This window comes from Nomascus leucogenys, chromosome 12 (assembly GCF_006542625.1).
Source record: "Nomascus leucogenys isolate Asia chromosome 12, Asia_NLE_v1, whole genome shotgun sequence".
NCBI lineage: Eukaryota > Metazoa > Chordata > Mammalia > Primates > Hylobatidae > Nomascus > Nomascus leucogenys.
In genome coordinates this window covers 11,181,891-11,201,295 of record NC_044392.1, presented here as the reverse complement: position 1 = coordinate 11,201,295, position 19,405 = coordinate 11,181,891, and the positions used below count along the sequence as shown (strand labels likewise).

At 39.2% G+C, this 19,405-nt stretch overlaps 1 protein-coding gene across 7 annotated transcripts in view; it reads left to right on the top strand.

Moving 5' to 3' along the window:
* The window catches only part of FOXJ3 (forkhead box J3), a 197,712-nt gene that overhangs the window by 136,829 nt on the left and 41,478 nt on the right, over positions 1-19,405 (top strand). For all 7 annotated transcript variants that reach the window (XM_030823612.1, XM_030823610.1, XM_030823611.1 and 4 more), the window contains exon 5: positions 12,250-12,333. In XM_030823612.1, the coding sequence (XP_030679472.1) occupies positions 12,250-12,333 (84 nt within the window). The remainder of the gene's footprint in view (positions 1-12,249; positions 12,334-19,405) is intronic.

The following is a 19,405-nucleotide window of genomic DNA, read 5'->3' as shown; positions in this document are numbered from 1 at the left end:
CACACAAATGTTTGGCAAATCCTAAATCTTAAGGGCAGAAAAGGACCTTTAAAATCATCTACTACAACTTTTATATAATTATTGCAGGGAATAATTACTAAAGAGAATTATGCCTGGGAAAGGTAATTTGGCTAACCCCAAAAGATTTGTGTTTTCATTTCGCTTGCAAGGGAATAGATGATAAAAAAAAATGAAATAGTTGATTGGATTCATCATTCTACTTGGAATTTATAAATCTAAACAGGAGAATTTTTTTGCGATTGTGGAGCAAAAATGACTACCCTTCAACAAAATTATAGGCCATCAAATACTTCATAAGTCTGGCATTTTGAAAATGTAAGTACAAAAGCCAGAGTAATAATACTCTAGAATCTATTAGAGTTGTATTTGAAATCTGGACTCAGTATTTACAAGATAGGTACGTTTGTTTTAGTTTTATGTGTGACAATTGATGGGTAGTTAGTTACCTTCAAAAGATGTTGTCCATTTTGGTACATATGCCTTTAAAACCAGGGAGATTTAAGTAACTCCTCAAGTGAGTAGAAGATAGATAAAAAATCATACCATGTCAGGTGTAGAAAAAATATTTGACCAAGGTTAACACTCATCCAGCAAACTACCAAGAAAAAGAGAATTTCCTTAACTTGATTAGAAGCATTTATGAAAAATCTACAATTTATATTATACTCTGAGATTGAGAACAAAGCAAGGATGTTTACATTCAACCACTTTTATTCAAAATTCTATTAGAGGTCCTAGCCAATGGAGTAAGGCAAGAAAAAGAAAAGGCATCCAGATTGAAAAAGAATATGTAAGCTTGTCTTTATTTGCAAACATTAGATCCTAAGGAATCTGTGGAAAAAACTACTAGAAATAATATGTGAGTTTAGCAGGGTTACAAGATACAAGATCAATATATGTTTTTTTCTATACTAGGAAGGAATGCTTGGAAAATGAAGTTAACAAAAGCAAAATAATGAAATACTTTAGGGATACATTTTAACAAAATACATGTGGACCTGTTCACTGAAAACTGCAAAACATTACCAAGAGAAATAAGGGCGGATCTACATGAATGGAGACATATAGTATGTTTGTGGAGTGGAAGACTCAATGTTAGCTACCAGTCCTCCCCAGGTAGATTTATAGAGTTAATGTAAACCCAATAAAAAAATCCTAGGCCAGGTGCGGTGGCTCACACCTGTAATTCCAGTGCTTTGGGAGGCTGAGACAGGAGGATCACTTGGGTCCAGGAGTTCAAGACCAGCCTGGGCAACATACAAAAAAGAAGACGAATTTGCCAGGTATGGTTGTGCATGCTTGTGGTCCCACCTACATGGGAGGCTGAGGTGGGAGGATCTCTTGGGCTTGGGAGGTTGAGGCTGCAGTGAGCCATGATTGTGCCATTGCACTCCAGCCAGGGTGACAGAGACCCTATCTCAAAAAGGAAAAAAAAAAATCCTCATAGGCTTCATTTTTAGAAATTGTCATGCTGGTTCTCTTATTTATGTGGAAATGCAAAGGGCCTAAAACAGGCAAAATAATGTTGGAAAAAACTGAAGTTGGGCAAACCACTGCCAGCCCGCAGGTCAGCTTGTGGTGGTGGTGGTGGGGAACCAAAGTTGTAGGATATATACTGCCTGATTTCTAATTTTTATACAGTTAACAGTAATTAAGATAAAATGGTATTGGTGGCCGGGCATGGTGGCTCATGCCGTAATCACAGCACTTTGAAGACTGAGGTGGGCAGATCACTTGAGGTCAGGAGTTTGAGACCAGCCTGGCCAACGTGGCGAAATCCCATCTCTACTAAAAATACAGAAAAATTAACCAGGCGTGGTGGTGCACACCTGTATTCCCAGCTACTCGGGAGGCTGAGGTGGGAGAATTGCTTGAACCTGGGAGGTGGAGGTTGCAGTGAGTGAGATCACAGCACTCCACTCCAGCCTGGGTGGCAGAGTGAGACTCCCATCTCAAAAAGTAAAAAAATAAAAAATGGTATTGGCATAAGGATAGATACAGAGTTTAGAAATAGACTGTCATATATGTGTGTGTGTGTGCGTGTGTGTTTTGATAGAGTTACCAATGTAATTCAGTAGGGAAATGTTACAATATTTTAAAGAAATGATGCTGTGTATCTGAGTGAACGAAAAATTAATATTGCTCCTTATCACACACTTATACAGAAAATTAACCCTAGGTGTACCAGAGACCTAAACGTGGAAGTTAAGACTATAAAACTTCTGGAAGAAAAGACTATAAAACTTCTGGAAGAAAACAGTGGAGAATATATTTGCTATCTTGGAGTAGGCAAATTAAAATAAAAAGACATAAAGCACATACCATAAAATGAAAATTTGATAAATTGGACTTTATTGAATGAGAAGCTTTTCGCTCCTTACAAGGTTCCATTATGAAAACAGATAACCACAGGCTGGGCGCAGTGGCTCAAGCCTGTAATCCCAGCACTTTGGGAGGCTGAGGCGAGCGGATCACGAGGTCAGGAGATCGAGACCATCCTGGCTAACACAGTGAAACCCCGTCTCTACTAAAAACACACAAAAAAATTAGGCGGGCGTGATGGCGGGCGCCTGTAGTCCCAGTTACTCGGGAGGCTGAGGCAGGAGAATGGCGTGAACCCGGGAGGCAGAGCTTGCAGTGAGCCGAGATCGCGCCACTGCACTCCAGCCTGGGGGACAGAGCAAGACTCCGTCTCAAGACAAACAAACAAACAAACAAAAAAACAGATAACCACAGATTGTGAGAAAATACAGTACATATTCACATAGAAATGACTCATTATTTGGAATATTAAAAAGTCTCGTAACAGAAATAGCCTATTTATATATATATTTTTATATTTATATATATACATTTTTGAGATGGAGTCTCGCTCTGTCGCCCACGCTGGAGTGCAGTGGCGTGATCTCCGCTCACTGCAAGCTCCGCCTCCCGGGTTCAAGCCATTCTCCTGCCTCAGCCTCTGGAGTAGCTGGGACTACAGGCGCCCGCCACCATGCCCGGCCAATTTTTGGTATTTTTAGTAGAGACGGGGTTTCACCTTGTTAGCCAGGATGGTCTCAATCTCCTTACCTCGTGATCCACCCGCCTCAGCCTCCCAAAGTGCTGGGATTACAGGCGTGAGTCACCGCGCCCGGCCCAGAAATAGCCTATATTCTTGAAATCCAAATAAAACATGGGCAAAAGATATTTGGAATACTAAAAAGTCTAATAACAGAAATAGCCTATATTCTTATAATCCGAATAAAACATGGGCAAAAGATATCAATAGACACTTTACAAAGGATAATATATGGGTGGCAAATAAGTACATGCAAAGATGTACAACATCTTTATATGTTAGAGAAATGCACTTGAAAATCACTGAGGCACAGCCACACATCAGTAGAGAGGGTATAATTGAAAAGGCTTAAAATACCAAGTGTTGGCAAGGACGGAACAGCTGTATTGTCATACACTGCTATCGAGAGTGGAAAATAGTTTCACAGTTTGAGTTCACTTGTATGAAATGCTAGAAAATGCACAATGATAGGAATCAGTGGTTGTGTGGGATGAGAGAAGGTGAAGGAAAGGGAATTGCTTCCTGAGTCATGCAAAGGAGATTTTTAGCGTTCTGTATTTTTAGTGTTAGTTACATGAAGGTATACAATTGTCAAAATTTCTTAAATTGCACACTTAAAATGGGTGCATTTTATTTTTATTTAAATATACTTCAGCAAAGTTGATTTTAAAAATAAAACTAGATTGAGTGTGATGGCTCATGCCTGTAATCCTAGTGCTTGGGATGCCTAGGTGGGAAGATCCTTAGAGGCCAGAAGTTCAAGATGAGCTTTGGCAACATAGCAAGACCCTGTCTCTACAAAAAGATAAAGGAAAATATTAGCTGGGCCTGGTGGCAGGCACTTATAGTCCTACCTATTCAGGAGGCTGAGGAAGGAGTATTGATTAAGCCCAGGAGTTTGAGGTTGCAGTGATCTACGATTGTGTGCCACTGTGTTCCAGTGTTGGCACCAAAGCAAGACCTTGCCTCAACACCCTTTTCCCTGCCAAAAAACAAATAACAAAAAAAAACAAAACCACTTAAACAAAAACCTCCTGTTTCCTACTTGCTCCACATGAGCCTAGTGGTGTAGACCCTACTCTGGGAGGAAATTGGACTGAGCCTGTGTTTGTTGATTGGCTATCTAAAATGGCAGTTCAATTTTTGTGAGATTTCTGTATTGTCTAACATGGAAGAGCAAAGGTAACTGCTTCTTAGATGGCCGGGTGTGGTAGCTCACACCTGTAACCCCAGCATTTTGGGATGCCCAAGGCAGGAGTATCATTTGAACCCAAGAGTTTCAGACCAACCTTGGCAACATGACGAGACCCCATTTCTACAAAAAATCAGAAAACTAGGCCTGGTGCAGTGGCTCACACCTGTAATCCCAGCACTTGGGAGGCAGATCACCTGAGGTCAGGAGTTCAAAATCAGCCTGGCCAACATGGTGAAACCTCGTCTCAACTAAAAATGCAAAAATTATCCGGGCTTGGTGGTGGGCGCCTGTAATCCCAGCTACCTGGGAGGCCAAGGCAGGAGACTTGCTTGACCCCAGGAGGCAGAGGTTGCAGTGAGCCCAGGTTGCGCCACTGCACTCCAGCATGGCCGACAGAGTGAGACTCTGTCTCAAAAAAAATAAACCAGGTGGAGCCAAGATGGCCAAATAGGAACATCTCCAGTCTACAGCTCCTAGCGTGAGCGACGCAGAAGACGGGTGATTTCTGCATTTCTAACTGAGGTACCAGGTTCATCTCACTGGGGAGTGTTGGAAAGTGGGTGCAGGACAGTGGGTGCAGCGCACCAAGTGTGAGCCGAAGCAGGGCGAGGCATTACCTCACCCGGAAAGTGCAAGGGGTCAGGGAATTCCCTTTCCTAGTCAAAGAAAGGGGTGACAGATAGCACCTGGAAAATCGGGTCACTCCCACGCTAATGCTGCGGTTTTCCAATGGTCTTAGCAAACAGCACACCAGGAGATTATATCCCGCGCCTGGCTCGGAGGGTCCTACACCCACGGAGCCTTGCTCATTGCTAGCACAGCAGTCTGAGATCAAACTGCAAGGCCGCAGCAAGGCTGTGGAAGGGGCGCCCGCCATTGCCTAGGCTTGAGTAGGTAAACAAAGCTGCCAGGAAGTAGGAAGCTCAAACTGGGTGGAGCCCACTGCAGCTCAAGGAGGCCTGCCTTACTCTGTAGACGCCACCTCTGGGGGCAGGTCATAGCCAAACAAAAGGCAGCAGAATCCCCTGCAGACTTAAATGTCCCTGACAGCTTTGAAGAGAGTGGTGGTTCTCCCAGCACACAGCTGGAGATCTGAGAACGGACAGACTGCCTCTTCAAGTGGGTCCCTGACACCTGAGTAGCCTAACTGGGAGGCACCCCCCAGTGGGGGCAGACTGACACTTCACACGGCGGGTACTCCTCTGAGACAAAACTTCCAGAGGAACGATCAGGCAGCAACATTTGCTGTTCACCAATATCGGCTGTTCTGCAGCCTCTGCAGCTCATACCCAGGCAAACAGGGTCTGGAGTGGACCTCCAGCAAACTCCAACAGACGTGCAGCTGAGGGTCCTGACTGTTAGAAGGAAAACTAACAAACAGAAAGGACATCCACACCAAAACCCCATGTGTACGTCACCATCATCAAAGGCCAAAGGTAGGTAAGACCACAAAGATGGGGAAAAAACAGAGCAGAAAAACTGGAAACTCTAAAAATCAGAGCGCCTCTCCTCCTCCAAAGGAATGCATCTCCTCACCAGCAACGGAACAAAGCTGGATGGAGAATGACTGACGAGTTGAGAGAAGAAGGCTTGAGACGATCAAACTACTACGAGCTAAAGGAGGAAGTTCGAACCCATGGCAAAGAAGTTAAAAACCTTGAAAAAAAATTAGACGAATGGCTAACTGGAATAACCAATGCAGGGAAGTCCTTAAAGGACCTGATGGAGCTGAAAACCAAGGCACGAGAACTATGTGACGAATCACAAGCCTCAGTAGCCGATTTGATCAACTGGAAGAAAGGGTATCAGTGATGGAAGATCCAATGAATGAAATGAAGCGAGAAGAGAAGTTCAGAGAAAAAAGAATAAAAATAAATGAACAAAGCCTCCAAGAAATATGGGACTATGTGAAAAGACCAAATCTACGTCAGATGCAGAAAAGGCCTGTGACAAAATTCAACAACCGTTCATGCTAAAAACTCTCAATAAATTAGGTATTGATGGGATGTATCTCAAAATAATAAGAGCGATCTATGACAAACCCACAGCCAATATCATACTGAATGGGCAAAAACTGGAAGCATTCCCTTTGAAAACTGGCACAAGACAGGGATGCCCTCTCTCACCACTCCTATTCAACATAGTGTTGGAAGTTCTGGCCAGGGCAATCAGGCAGGAGAAGGAAATAAAGGGTATTCAATTAGGAAAAGAGGGAGTCAAATTGTCCCTGTTTGCAGTTGACATAATTGTGTATCTAGAAAATCCCATTGTCTCAGCCCAAAATCTTAAGCTGATAAGCAACTTCAGCAAAGTCTCAGGATACAAAATCAATGTGCAAAAATCACAAGCATTCTTATACACCAATAACAGACAAAGAGAGCCAAATCATGAGTGAACTCTCATTCACAATTGCTTCAAAGAGAAGAAAATACCTAGCAATCCAACTTACAAGGGACATGAAGGACCTCTTCAAGGAGAACTATAAACCACTGCTCAATGAACTAAAAGAGGATACAAACAAACGGAAGAACATTCCATGCTCATGGGTAGGAAGAATCAATGTCGTGAAAATGGCCATACTGCCCAAGGTAATTTATAGATTCAGTGCCATCCCCATCAAGCTACCAATGACTTTCCTCACAGAATTGGAAAAAACTACTTTAAAGTTCATATGGAACCAAAATAGAGCCTGCATTGCCAAATCAATCCTAAGCCAAAAGAACAAAGCTGGAGGCATCACGCTACCTGACTTCAAACTATACTACAAGGCTACAGTAACCAAAACAGCATGGTACTGGTACCAAAACAGAGATATAGACCAATGGAACAGAACAGAGCCCTCAGAAATAATGCCACATATCTACAACTATCTGCTCTTTGACAAGCCTGACAAAAACAAGAAATGGGGAAAGGATTCCCTATTTAATAAATAGTGCTGGGAAAACTGGCTAGCCATATGTAGAAAGCTGAAACTGGATCCGTTCCTTACACCTTATGCAAAAATTAATTCAAGATGGATTAAAGACTTAAATGTTAGACCTAAAACCATAAAAACCCTAGAAGAAAACCTAGGCAATACCATTCAGGACATAGGCACGGGCAAGGACTTCATGACTAAAACACCAAAAGCAATGGCAACAAAAGCCAAAATTGACAAATAGGATCTAATTAAAGAGCTTCTGCACAGCAAAAGAAACTACCATCAGAGTGAACAGGCAGCCTACAGAATGGGAGAAAATTTTTGCAATCTACTCATCTGACAAAGGGCTAATATCCAGAATCTACAAAGAACTCAAACAAATTTACAAGAAAAGAACAACCCCATCAAAAAGTGGGTGAAGGATATGAACAGACACTTCTCAAAAGAAGACATTTATGCAGCCAAAAGACACATGAAAAAATGCTCATTATCACTGGCCATCAGAGAAATGCAAATCAAAACCACAATGAGATACCATCTCACACCAGTTAGAATGGCAATCATTAAAAAGTTAGGAAACAACAGGTGCTGGAGAGGATGTGGAAAAATAGGAACACTTTTACACTGTTGGTGGGACTGTAAACTAGTTCAACCATTGTGGAAGTCAGTGTGGCGATTCCTCAGGGATCTAGAACTAGAAATACCATTTGACCCAGCCATCCCGTTACTGGGTATATGCCCAAAGGATTGTAAATCATGCTGCTATAAAGACACATGCACACGTATGTTTATTGCGGCACTATTCACAATAGCAAAGACTTGGAACCAAGCCAAATGTCCAACAATGATAGACTGGATTAAGAAAATGTGGCACATATACACCATGGAATACTATGCAGCCATAAAAAAGGATGAGTTCATGTCCTTTTTAGGGACATGGATGAAGCTGGAAACCATCATTCTCAGCAAACTATCGCAAGGACAAAAAACGAAACACCGCATGTTCTCATTCATAGGTGGGAACTGAACAGTGAGAACACATGGACACAGGAAGGGGAACATCACACACCGGGGCCTGTTGTGGGGTGCGGGAAGGGGGGAAGGATAACATTATGAGATATACCTAATGTTAAATCACGAGTTAATGGGTGCAGCACACCAACATGGCACATGTATACATATGTAACTAACCTGCACGTTGTGCACGTGTACCCTAAAACTTAAAAAGTATAAAGCAAAACAAAACAAAAACAGGCGTGGGGGTGGGGTGTGGACCTGTGGTCTCAGCTACTTGTGAGACTCGGGATCACTTCAGCTTTGGAGGTCAAGGCTGCATTATGCCATGATCGTGCCACTGTATTTAAAAAAAAATAAAAATAGAAATGGCTGAGAGGTACTTTTTTGATGGCAAAATATACATAACATAATTCTTACCATTTGAATCATTTTAGGTGTACAGTTCAGTAATATTAAGGTCGTTCACATTCTTGAGAACGTTTTCAACTTCCCACACTTAAATTCTTCACTCATTAAACAATAAGTACCTATATTCCCTTCCCCTTATCCCCTACCAACCATCGTTCTACTCTTTGTCTCTGAGAATTTTAGTACTTATAAGTGGAATCATACAATATTTGTCCTTCTGTGACTGGCTTATGTGTCAGAGTATCCCTCGTTTTTTTTTTTTGTTTGTTTGGTTTCTTTTTTGGAGATGGAGTCTTGCTCTGTCACCCATGCTGGAGTGCAGTGGTGTGATCTCGGCTCACTGTGAGCTCCGCCTTCTGGGTTCACGCCATTCTCCTGCTTCCGCCTCCCGAGTAGCTGGGACTACAGGCACCTGCCACCACACCTGGCTAATTTTTTGTATTGTATTTTTTTTTAAAGTAGAGACGAGGTTGCACTGTATTAGCCAGGATGGTCTGGATCTCCTGACCTTGTGATCCGCCTGCCTCGGCCTCCCAAAGTGTTGGGATTACAGGCGTGAGTCACCGCGCCCAGCCAGAATATCCCTCCTTTTTAAGGCTGATAATACTCCATTGTATGTATGTGGCATATTTGTTTATCCATTTATCCTTCAATGCGCACTTGGGCTGCTTTACCTTTTGGCTGTTGTGAGTAATTACTATGAACATTGGTGTTCAAATACTTGAGTTCCTGCTTTCGTATCTTTTGGATATATATCCAAAAGTGGAATTGCTGGATGATTTGGTAATTTCGTTTAAATTTTTTAGGAATTGCCGTATTTTCTACAGTTGTTAACACCGTTACACATTTCTGTCAGCAGTACATAAGAGTTTCAGTTTCTCTATGGGCTTGCCAATACAGGTTGAGCATCCTTAATCTGAAAATTTGAAATACAAATGCTATAAAATCCAAAACTTGTTGAGCGCCAACATGATGCCACTAGTGGAAAATTCCATGCCTGACCTCATATGATGGATTACAGTCAACATTTTGTTTTCATGCACGAAATTATTAAAATTATTACAAAAAATTACCTTCAAACTATGTGTATAAGCATTTATATGAAACATAAATCAATTTTGAGCTTTAGACTTGCGTCCCATCCCCAAGATATCTCATTAGGTACATGCAGGTATTCCAAAATCTGAAAAAATATGAAATCCAAAAGACTTCTGATTTCAAGCATTTTGGATAAGGGATACTTAGCCTGTACTTGCTATTTTCTGTTTTTTTTTTTTTGATCATAGACATCCTAGTGGGTATAAAGTGTTATCTTACTATGGTTTTGATATGTGAAGAGGAATTTTAAGGTCTCTTTATTCAAACCTGTGATTTCAGAGATCAAACTCAAATACTGTGTTAGCCTGAATTATTTGGTGGAATATTTCACAATTACTTTTGTGAATCTTTTTAATTATTAGAATTTGCATTTAGGCATTCAGGATTTTATGATACCTAGTGGATAGGTAGGCTACGGGCAAATTTTTTCCCTTTTGTTGATTTATTTGTGACAAGCCACAACCATTCGTATTTTATGTGGAAGAAGAGATATCTATTTGTTTTTGTAATTTTATTGAAATGTTTACTAACAAATCAGGGTCAAGTTTGGACATTGAATGGTTTCCCCAGATTAATACACATATACATACCCATCCAAAACAAAACTAAATGCTGGAATTTATCATTTCTGTGAAAAGTGGTTTTTAAACTATTGTATTGTATGTAAACTATTTGGTATTTTCTCTCCTACTTTATTTTTAATTTTTATAAGAACTCAGTATAAAATTTTCCCCCTTGCATTTATTCTGAAACTGTTCCCAAAATCATTGTTTTCCCATTTTTAGTGCTTTTTGTAGCATCTGCATTTTATAGGGTTCTTGGCAAGTTCATAGGTCCTACCTATCAGGTTCTTACCATGTCTGGTAGACTCCTTAGCTGAAATGTAGTGACCGTTTTGAAAAGATAACATAGAAATACCCCAGCGGTGGCTGGGTGATGAAATGAGCATTAACTTCAGGTACCTGCATAGACCAGGATCTGAGATGTACACACCTACCTTGTACCCCAACAGTGTACACTGACATGTACATAGTAATACCCTGTACACTGATATTCTTGCTGCAGTTTGTTAAACAGCTTTTTTCCCCTTCTCATTTCAACAGATGTTAATTGAGTACTTGCTTTGTGTCTAACATTGTGCCTGGCACTGTGGATATAGAAACGAGTAAAATAGTCCCTACCCATAAGGAATTTATAGCCTAGAAGGGGATACAGACCTGTAAACAGAATTGAATGTTAATTTGAAAACAATGGTCTAAATGTGTAAAAAGTATAGAGATCTTGCAGAGGGAGAGAGTGATGAATTCTTGGGTATGGCAGGACGGTCAGAAAAGGATTCCTTTGGATAATCTGAGGTAAAATTTGAAGGTGGAATATGAGTTTGTCATTGGTATGGTGCGTATTACAAGTAGTGAGGTCAGCGTGTAGGACAGGAACAGATAACATGGTATGTTCAAGAAAGTATAAGGAGATGATTCGTGTTGGGCATGAAGTGTGAGGATTGATAGGTGAGGGTTGTATTTCCCCTCATTGTCAAATGTTGCCTTAAAAAACAGCCTAGGAAGATTAACGAGATAGTAGAGGTGAAGACTAAATTTGGATATGATCACTGGGATTAATTGTAAAACTAGGATATACATTGTGTTTCTGTTTCTGAAATGCATATCTTCCTCCCTTCCCTCTTTCCCTTTCTTGAACTCCCCTCTTTCATGCTTTCCTCCCCCATGTGTGTGTGTATAGAGGTAGGATAATTGAGGGAAAAAGAGCTAAAAATCCAGACTTTGTTTCTGTTTGTCTTTGTTGCTGGTTCTCACAACTTTGAATGGGAAAGCCACTTTATCTTTCTGTGTTTTGCTCTTCTTGTTTGTATAATATTTGCAAACTTGTATTATCTATGGATCTATGCTTTTCCAAAGGTTTTTTTTTTTTGGAGAGTCACAGTTTCTGAGTGCCCGGAACACGGTAGGTGCTCCATACATATTTTCAAATGAATGCTGTGATAACTTGTGTCAAAAAGTAAGAGAGAATAGTTAAGTCAGGACAGAGTAAGCAGTAAAAAATTTATGCACATATCATTGCTTCTCAGGAACACTTACTATATAAAATGTGTTCAAGCAGTTTGTCTTTAAAAAGGTTTCACTAACCATGTAGATTTGTGAGGTCCTGGGATATGGAAACTACAGTATCTTTATACATTAAATTCTTTTAATGTCATATAATTAACATCTGTTCAATTGAGAATTACTACGAAAAATGTGTTTTGTGGATCATTTTCTTTCAAAATTTTGGTGTGGCAGAAGTTCTTGGATTTGGATTCTTCAGTTTATGAAAGTTTTCTTTTAATAATGTAATTATAAGTGGATATATTTTCTTATATAATCTTTTTCTCAGTTCAAAACAAGTGTTTCTTATGCTATTTTTCCGTTGTATTTGCAGAATGTTTGCTTTTGATGCAAAGGATTATAAAAATCCATTTCAATATCATAGGGTTGCTGTAATATACTGTTAATATAATTTCTTTACCTCTAGGGGTCCTACTGGGCAATAGACACCAATCCGAAGGAAGATGCGCTGCCTACTCGGCCAAAGAAGAGGGCACGATCTGTAGAACGGGTAAAGGCTCTTTATCATAAATTTAGTATAATGCATTGAATATGTCTGAAATACAGATTTTGAAAGTTCTTTTCCAGTGTGGCACATGTAACTATAATGACGGTAAGATTTTATTTGTGTAGCATTTTACATTTTTCAGAACACTTTTCAGACTCATTTTATTTGATCTTAACTCTAAGGGACAGTTTAGGAATTAAGTAAAAGGTTTTGTCATAATTAGGGCGCAGGTGTTGTTTGAGACTTGATTGAATCCAGCTCTCTTGAGTTTTAATTTGGTATTCTTTTCTCTACATCTACAACATTTAGGAATAGTTTTATGTAACACAACTATTCCCTTCTATTATAGAGGATCAGTTTGGTTGCACTGAATTTTCCCCATTGTCCTCAAAATACCTTTTCCTGGTTCTGTCCGTTTAATAGTCACTTTGTACACAACATTTCTAAGTTGTGTGTGTGTGTATTGCTTGTAATATAATTCTTACTTGTGAATTAATGGTTAAAATTAATTTGCAAGAGTGAAAGTAAAAAGGAACTATAGTTAATATCCTAAGTTGTCTATTTTAACATATTTTTAGTCAGCACTTTGACTGCCATCAGCTTTCCTTATCCTTTCTACATTTCCAGCATCTCAACTAAAACATACAAACACGTATCCATCCTACCTGACTGTTCGTCAAGACCCATTTCAAATGTTAACTGCTTTGTGAAGCTTCCCTTACTCTCTTCCATTTGTGTTCTTGTAGAATTTTTATAAAACTCTTTTATGGAATTTCTCACACTTTGTAGAAATTACTTGTTTTTTTATTTGTCTCCGCTACTGGAATATGTGCCCCTTAAGGGCAGAGAAAATACCTTACATTTGTATCTCCAGTGTTACCATTTTTCACAGCTTATAATAGATACTAGTAAAGGTTTGCAGTATGAATCAGGGCAAAGAGAATAGGATAAGATGGAAGAAACGGAGTAAATGCTTGGTCAAATAAATTTGTTCTATGCCCATTCCTGGTAAAGGGTTAAAACTTTTGAGCCTCAAAGATAAAGATCTCAAACTGGGATTAGGTTGGGATCACATGAGTTCATGAGGTATAACAGCAATGAGATTTAGTAAGGAAGATTTATTGGATTCAGCAGAGGGAATTCAGTAAGCCAGTTATCAAGATATATAAAATGAATTCTTAGGCCAGAACAACTTTTGACTTTACACAAACCAGAGTTTAAGAAGTTAAAGTTTAGTATTGGTGACATGGTCTTCTGGTAACAGAGCTAGACAATTTTTTTTTTTTTTTTTTTTTTGAGATGGAGTCTCGCTCTGTCACCCAGGCTGGAGTGCAATGGCGTGATCTCAGCTCACTGCAACCCCCACCTCCTGTGTTCAAGCCATTCTCCTGACTCAGCCTCCCAAGTAGCTGGGATTACAGGCACCCACTGTGCCCGGCTAATTTTTATATTTTTAGTAGAGACAGTGTTTTGCCATGTTGGCCAGGCTGGTTTCGAACTCCAAACCTCAGGTGATCCACCCACCTTGGCCTCTCAAAGTGCTGGGACTACAGGTGTGACCCACCGCGTCCGGCCAGAGCTAGACAATTTTACAAGAGATGCTGATAAGCTCAGTATGTTATCATTTGAGAAGGAATGAACATCAGTTTCTGCTCTCCTTTCTTTGCCTTTTTTTTTTTTAAGCACTCCTCTCAGCTTATACCTAGCCTTTGCCTTTTAAAGTAGGCTTAATGCATGGGCAATTATATGAATATGTGGAGTATAAAACATTTAGCACCTGTTGCCAGAATTTGAAGGAAGGGGAGAAAAATCCACTTTTTTAAAAACACATAGCATTGTTAAACAATTTGGAAAAGATTGAAGAGCTGAAGAATTGTGGTCTTCTCTATTTGCTTTTTTCTTCTGAAGTTCCTGGAATTTCAGTTGTTTTTGGAAGTTGGAATTGGGTTAACAACTGTGCGTGTCTTTTGGATATTAAGCTTGCCTTTTATTCTTGTTACCTTGTTTTATTAAAGCAATCCCTCCCTATTTTTGAGAGTCTTCCTTTTTTTTCCGAGACTGTATTGGCAGTTTTATAGTGGAGGCCTAAAGAAATATAGGATTCAGGTTACAAAAGCATGTGTTATTGAATGTACATTTTGGACATATATTTTCTGTATTCATTTTCTACTGCTTTTTGATCATCACTTTAAGTTTAAAATGTAAAATATTCAGAAATTTACTTTTGTGTTATATTTTCACAAAATATTCATAACCATACCAGGGCCTTTCAATTACTAATACTGATATTCATTTTGGCCTAAGCTGGATATTGGTTGCCCCTGTAGGAGCATACAAAGAGATTAGCTATAAGCAAAGGGCATATAATTAGGGGGACGGATATTATTTAACAAATATACTAAAATATAGTGTTCTTATGAAACATAATTTCCTGCCCTGATAAACTGAATTACCTGTATTTTTCCGAGTTTTTTTTAGAGTGGGAAGTGAGAGGTTATATAATATATAGTATTTTTGTTAGGACAGAGTTTATATTTTAAGTAACTATTGGGTTTTATCTAAGAAAATGCCTAGGGAAAATAGTGATGGTCCTGAACATGACCTTCAGACATTTAAAGGATAAAAGTGAAACGTAGATGGTAAATAAATTGATATCCCTCTAAGTTCTTTATTAAATTTCTGAAATTTGTGATTCCTTTGTCCATATGTAAACATTGAAATTCTGTGTGAAAAAATAAAAATTATTTCACACATTTTTAATTTTGAAGTGATGAGTTTTTGATGGAACAGAGAAGGCTTTCTTTCCTTTTTTTTTTTTTTTTGGGAGACTGGTTTTCACTCTGTCACCCAGGCTAGAGTGCAGTGGTGCTGCTGGCTCACTGCAGCCTCTACCTCCTGGGCCCAGGTTGATCCTCCTGTCTCAGCCTCCTGAGTAGCTGGGACTACCACCGCGCCCAGCTAATTTTAAAATTTTTGGTAGAGATGGGGTCTTGCCATGTTGCCCAGGCTGGTCTCAAACTCCTGGGCTCAAGCAGTCCACCCGTTTCAGCCTCCCAAAGTGCTGGGATTATAGATGTGAGCCACTGGGCCCAGCTGAAAAAAGACTTTCTAAACTGCTAAAGAAAAGTGATTTTAAAAAATGCAAGCAAGAGCATCTTTATGTTTTAAACAGAAGATAAAGCTTGACAGTTACCTCCATCCTAATATTTATTTTTCTTTCTTATTTTTATTTATTTATTTTTTCTTTTGAGACAGAGTCTCAAAAGACACCCAGGCTGGAGTGCAGTGGTGCAATCTTGGCTCGCTGCAACCTCTGCCTCCTGGGTTCAAGTGATTCTCCTGCCTCAGCCCCTCCGAGTAGTTCACCACCACGCCCAACTAATTTTTGTATTTTTAATAGAGATGGGGTTTCACCATATTGGCTAGGCTGGCTCCATCCTAATATGCTTAACCCAGTTCTCTGGAATACTCACCTGTCCCCTCCATTTACATGAGCATAAGCCTGTGTGTGCTGTCTGTTCTATTATTATTACATTTCTTCTTTTCTTAATCCATAAGTTAGTTTATAAATCTCCTTTTCCTTTTAAACATTTATTTCATCTTACCATTTTTTAATCATATAATGGTCCTGAAGACCTTAAACAAATTGAATAAAATTTCAGTTTATTGAAAAGATACTGAATAAAATGGACAGACTCTAGTAGGAATCTGATGTTTCTTTTCTGACTTCACAACTTACTAGTTCCTGTGACTTTTGGCAAGTTGTTAAATTTTTTGCACTTCAGTATTCTCAGCTATAAGTAAGAGGCTAAAAGTCAAAACAATAGAAGATTATGCTGAATTTATGTGTCAAATGCTTTTTAAAGGATTTTATGTGTATTAACTCATGTGATTTTTAAAATAACTCTGATGAAGCTGATGAACATGGATGTTAAGTGAGTTATCCAAGGTACTAAAAAATACCAATGCCAGAATTTGAACTCAGATAGTCTTGCCTTCACAGTCTGTGCTGTCTACAACTACATTATTCTTCCACTAGTATTTGTTATGCTGAAGACTACAACACTGAATCAAAATTCTTTTCACAGATGCATATTCTGTTGTGAGCTCATCATCCTTGATTTAAAGCAGAATTCCCTACATTAATTCAAACATATATAATTAAGTAACATAAATGTGATTATAAATGACAGAGCAAATATTAAGTAATGAATTTGGTAGACCAACTGAAGTGACTCAAAATACATAATGCTCTCTGGGAAGGCCTCTAAGGAAGAGGAATGAGACTTTGAGACTAATAATTTTGGTGCGGAAGTGGAGCTGTTTTTGCGTAGAAAATGCTAAAGGATGTTCCACTTGGAGACACAGCATGCATGATTGACTAGTAGGTAAGAAGTACAGGTGGGCATAATTGAAGACCCTTTAAATTGTTGTGAAGAACTTAGGCTGGAGTGTGGATATTTAGATAAGGGGTAGACAGATTTGGTTAGATAACCTAAAGTTATGAGATCAAGACTTTTACTTTGATTTGACAGCCCATAGTGTTGAGAAGTGAATCAAAACAGTTAAGGTACATACTCTTCACAAAATAACCCATTGCAAGAGGAAGATGCTGAGTAGATACAGATGGTGTTGCAATAGTAATGGCCTGAGCTAGGGATATGTACATGAATGAGGTTCTTTGGAAAACTAGCGTGCTTTCTGAATGCTGTATATACCTGTAATTATATGTAGTGTCATTTTATCAGTTGGACAGATCTTTATTCTGTAGATACTGTGAGCCAGGCATTGTACTAGGGTACTGTGGTGCATACCAAGAAGAATAAGACGTAAGACACATAATTTTAGGACAAGGGTAAAGTATAGAAGGTATTTTAAGAAAGATAAACTATTGTGTGCAGAGGAAGGAGAGATTATTTCTTACTAGTACTGTCTGAGAAGGCTTCATAGGTTATGTGGCTTAGCTTTCAGGTGGAGATAGGCAGAGCAACGTAGAGAGAATACCATTCAGGGTACATCCCTATAAATGAGGGTTAAGTGTCTATCATGAAAAGGGATTGTTCTAGATCCTGAGGAAACAGCAATGAACAAAACACAAAACCTACATCCTGTCCTCTTGAAGTTTATATTCTGATTGAGGGGAGGGAATATAGAGAGAGTAAGGGAGGAGTAAACACAAGATAAGAGGTCTTTATTAAAGGTATTGGATAGAAAAGTATTAGGATTTGAGTGGGAACACAGTAGTTAATTTTGTCTGGATAAGATTTTCCTTTTTGAAGTTAATTTGCATTATAAAAATTCATGCTTATCAGACCACACCTTTTGTAGTCTAAGCACTGAGTTAAGTGTTGAGAGAACAGTTGGTAAACAAGACAGTCATACCTTCTCCTCATGAAGCTCTTACTCAAGCTTGGAAGATAAACTGATAAGGTAGGATGAATGTACATTCCTGGTGTTGCTTATTGTCTCAGCATAACTACTAGTTCCGCATTCATTCTCCAAATAGCTTGTGGATGATAAATTATGTGGTCACAGAAAGATAAGGGTCTTTGAGAACTGTGGGGCCATGTAGCAGAGAGGCATAACAATCTAAGAATCAGGGAAGATTTTCTTGAAGAAGTGATGTTAATTGGAGGCCTGATGGATGAACTGAAATAGGGCAGATTAGTGGGATTTGGAAAGTGAAAAACTGGTCGTAAAAAGGAATGCCCTCAAAGTGCAAGACAGGTCAGTATGGTTGACTGAGCATGGAATCCAAGAAAGATAGTAATTCCTTATTTTTCAACTTTTTATATCTTTTTTTCTTCTTCTTCTTCTTCTTTTTTTTTTTTTAAATAGAGACAGGGTCTTGCTACATTTCCCAGGCTGGTCTCAAACTCCTGGGCTCAAGCAGTTCTCTTGCCTTGGCCCCCCAAAGTACTGGGATTAAGGTGTGAGCCACCTGTGCTTGGCCAGCTTCCTGACCTTTCTGCATTTTGCTTTTTAATTTGGGCTTGCAAGCAATTAAACTATTACAAGGAAACTAGTGTCAAGGAGTAGAAGAGGGAACATATATCTTAGGTAGTTTTTTAGCAGTGAATCATGCCTGTAATCGCAGCACTTTGAGAGTCCTGGACAGCAAGATAAGACCCACCTCTCCATCTCTACCAAAAGAAAAAAAAAAAAGAAAACTGGGTGTGGTGGCACCTGCCTCTAGTCCCAGCTACTGGGGAGGCTGAGGCCAGAGGATTGCATGAGCCCAGGAGTTTGAGGTTGCAGTGAGCCATGATTGTGCCACTGCACTCCAGCCTGAGCAACAGAGCAAGACCCTTTCTCAATAAAAGAAAGAAATGCCTCAAAACAGTGAGCGCTCCAAGTTATTTTTATCATGTTGATAATCAAGAAATCATATTCTTGTCTATTCATTCTTTGATCCCCCCAACCCCCTTTTTAACTTAAATCTTTTGTCTTGACTATTTTCTAATGTTATTCTTTGCTTATAGAAACTTATGATGCTGTCTCAGTAGTTCTCAGTGTGTGAGGCTGTTTCAGGGAGCACATGAGGTCAGAACTATGTTCATAATAAAACTCAGATGTTCTTTGCTTTTTTCATTCATTATCGCTCACAACTTTTCTAGAGACTACATGACATGTGATTTTGCCATAGATTGAATGCTGAGGCAGATGTGTCTTCTATAATGGCAAGCATTATAGCAATTAAAAATACGTAAATGAATGCCATTCTTCTAAATATTTTTGTTTTGGAGAATGTTTATGCAAATTAATATTATGTTAACATGTATGTTTGTTCTTGTTGGTTTTAAATGAATTAATGATTATTGTCCTGAGACTAAAAATTTGAGAACTATTGCATTAAAGGAAGATTTTGTATCTATCCCAGGAGACTTTCCTTTAGAGAAAAAGAAAAGATGTCTGCCATGGTTTGGGTTTCCTCAGAAGTAGACAAGAAATTGAGCACAGGTAGTTTGAGGGATGATCCTTGCAAAGTAGGGCAAGGAGATAGGACAGGGAATGAAGCCAATAAGGGTAAATTACCCAGTCAGTTAAAACTGTTAGCACCTGGAGCTCGATCTCA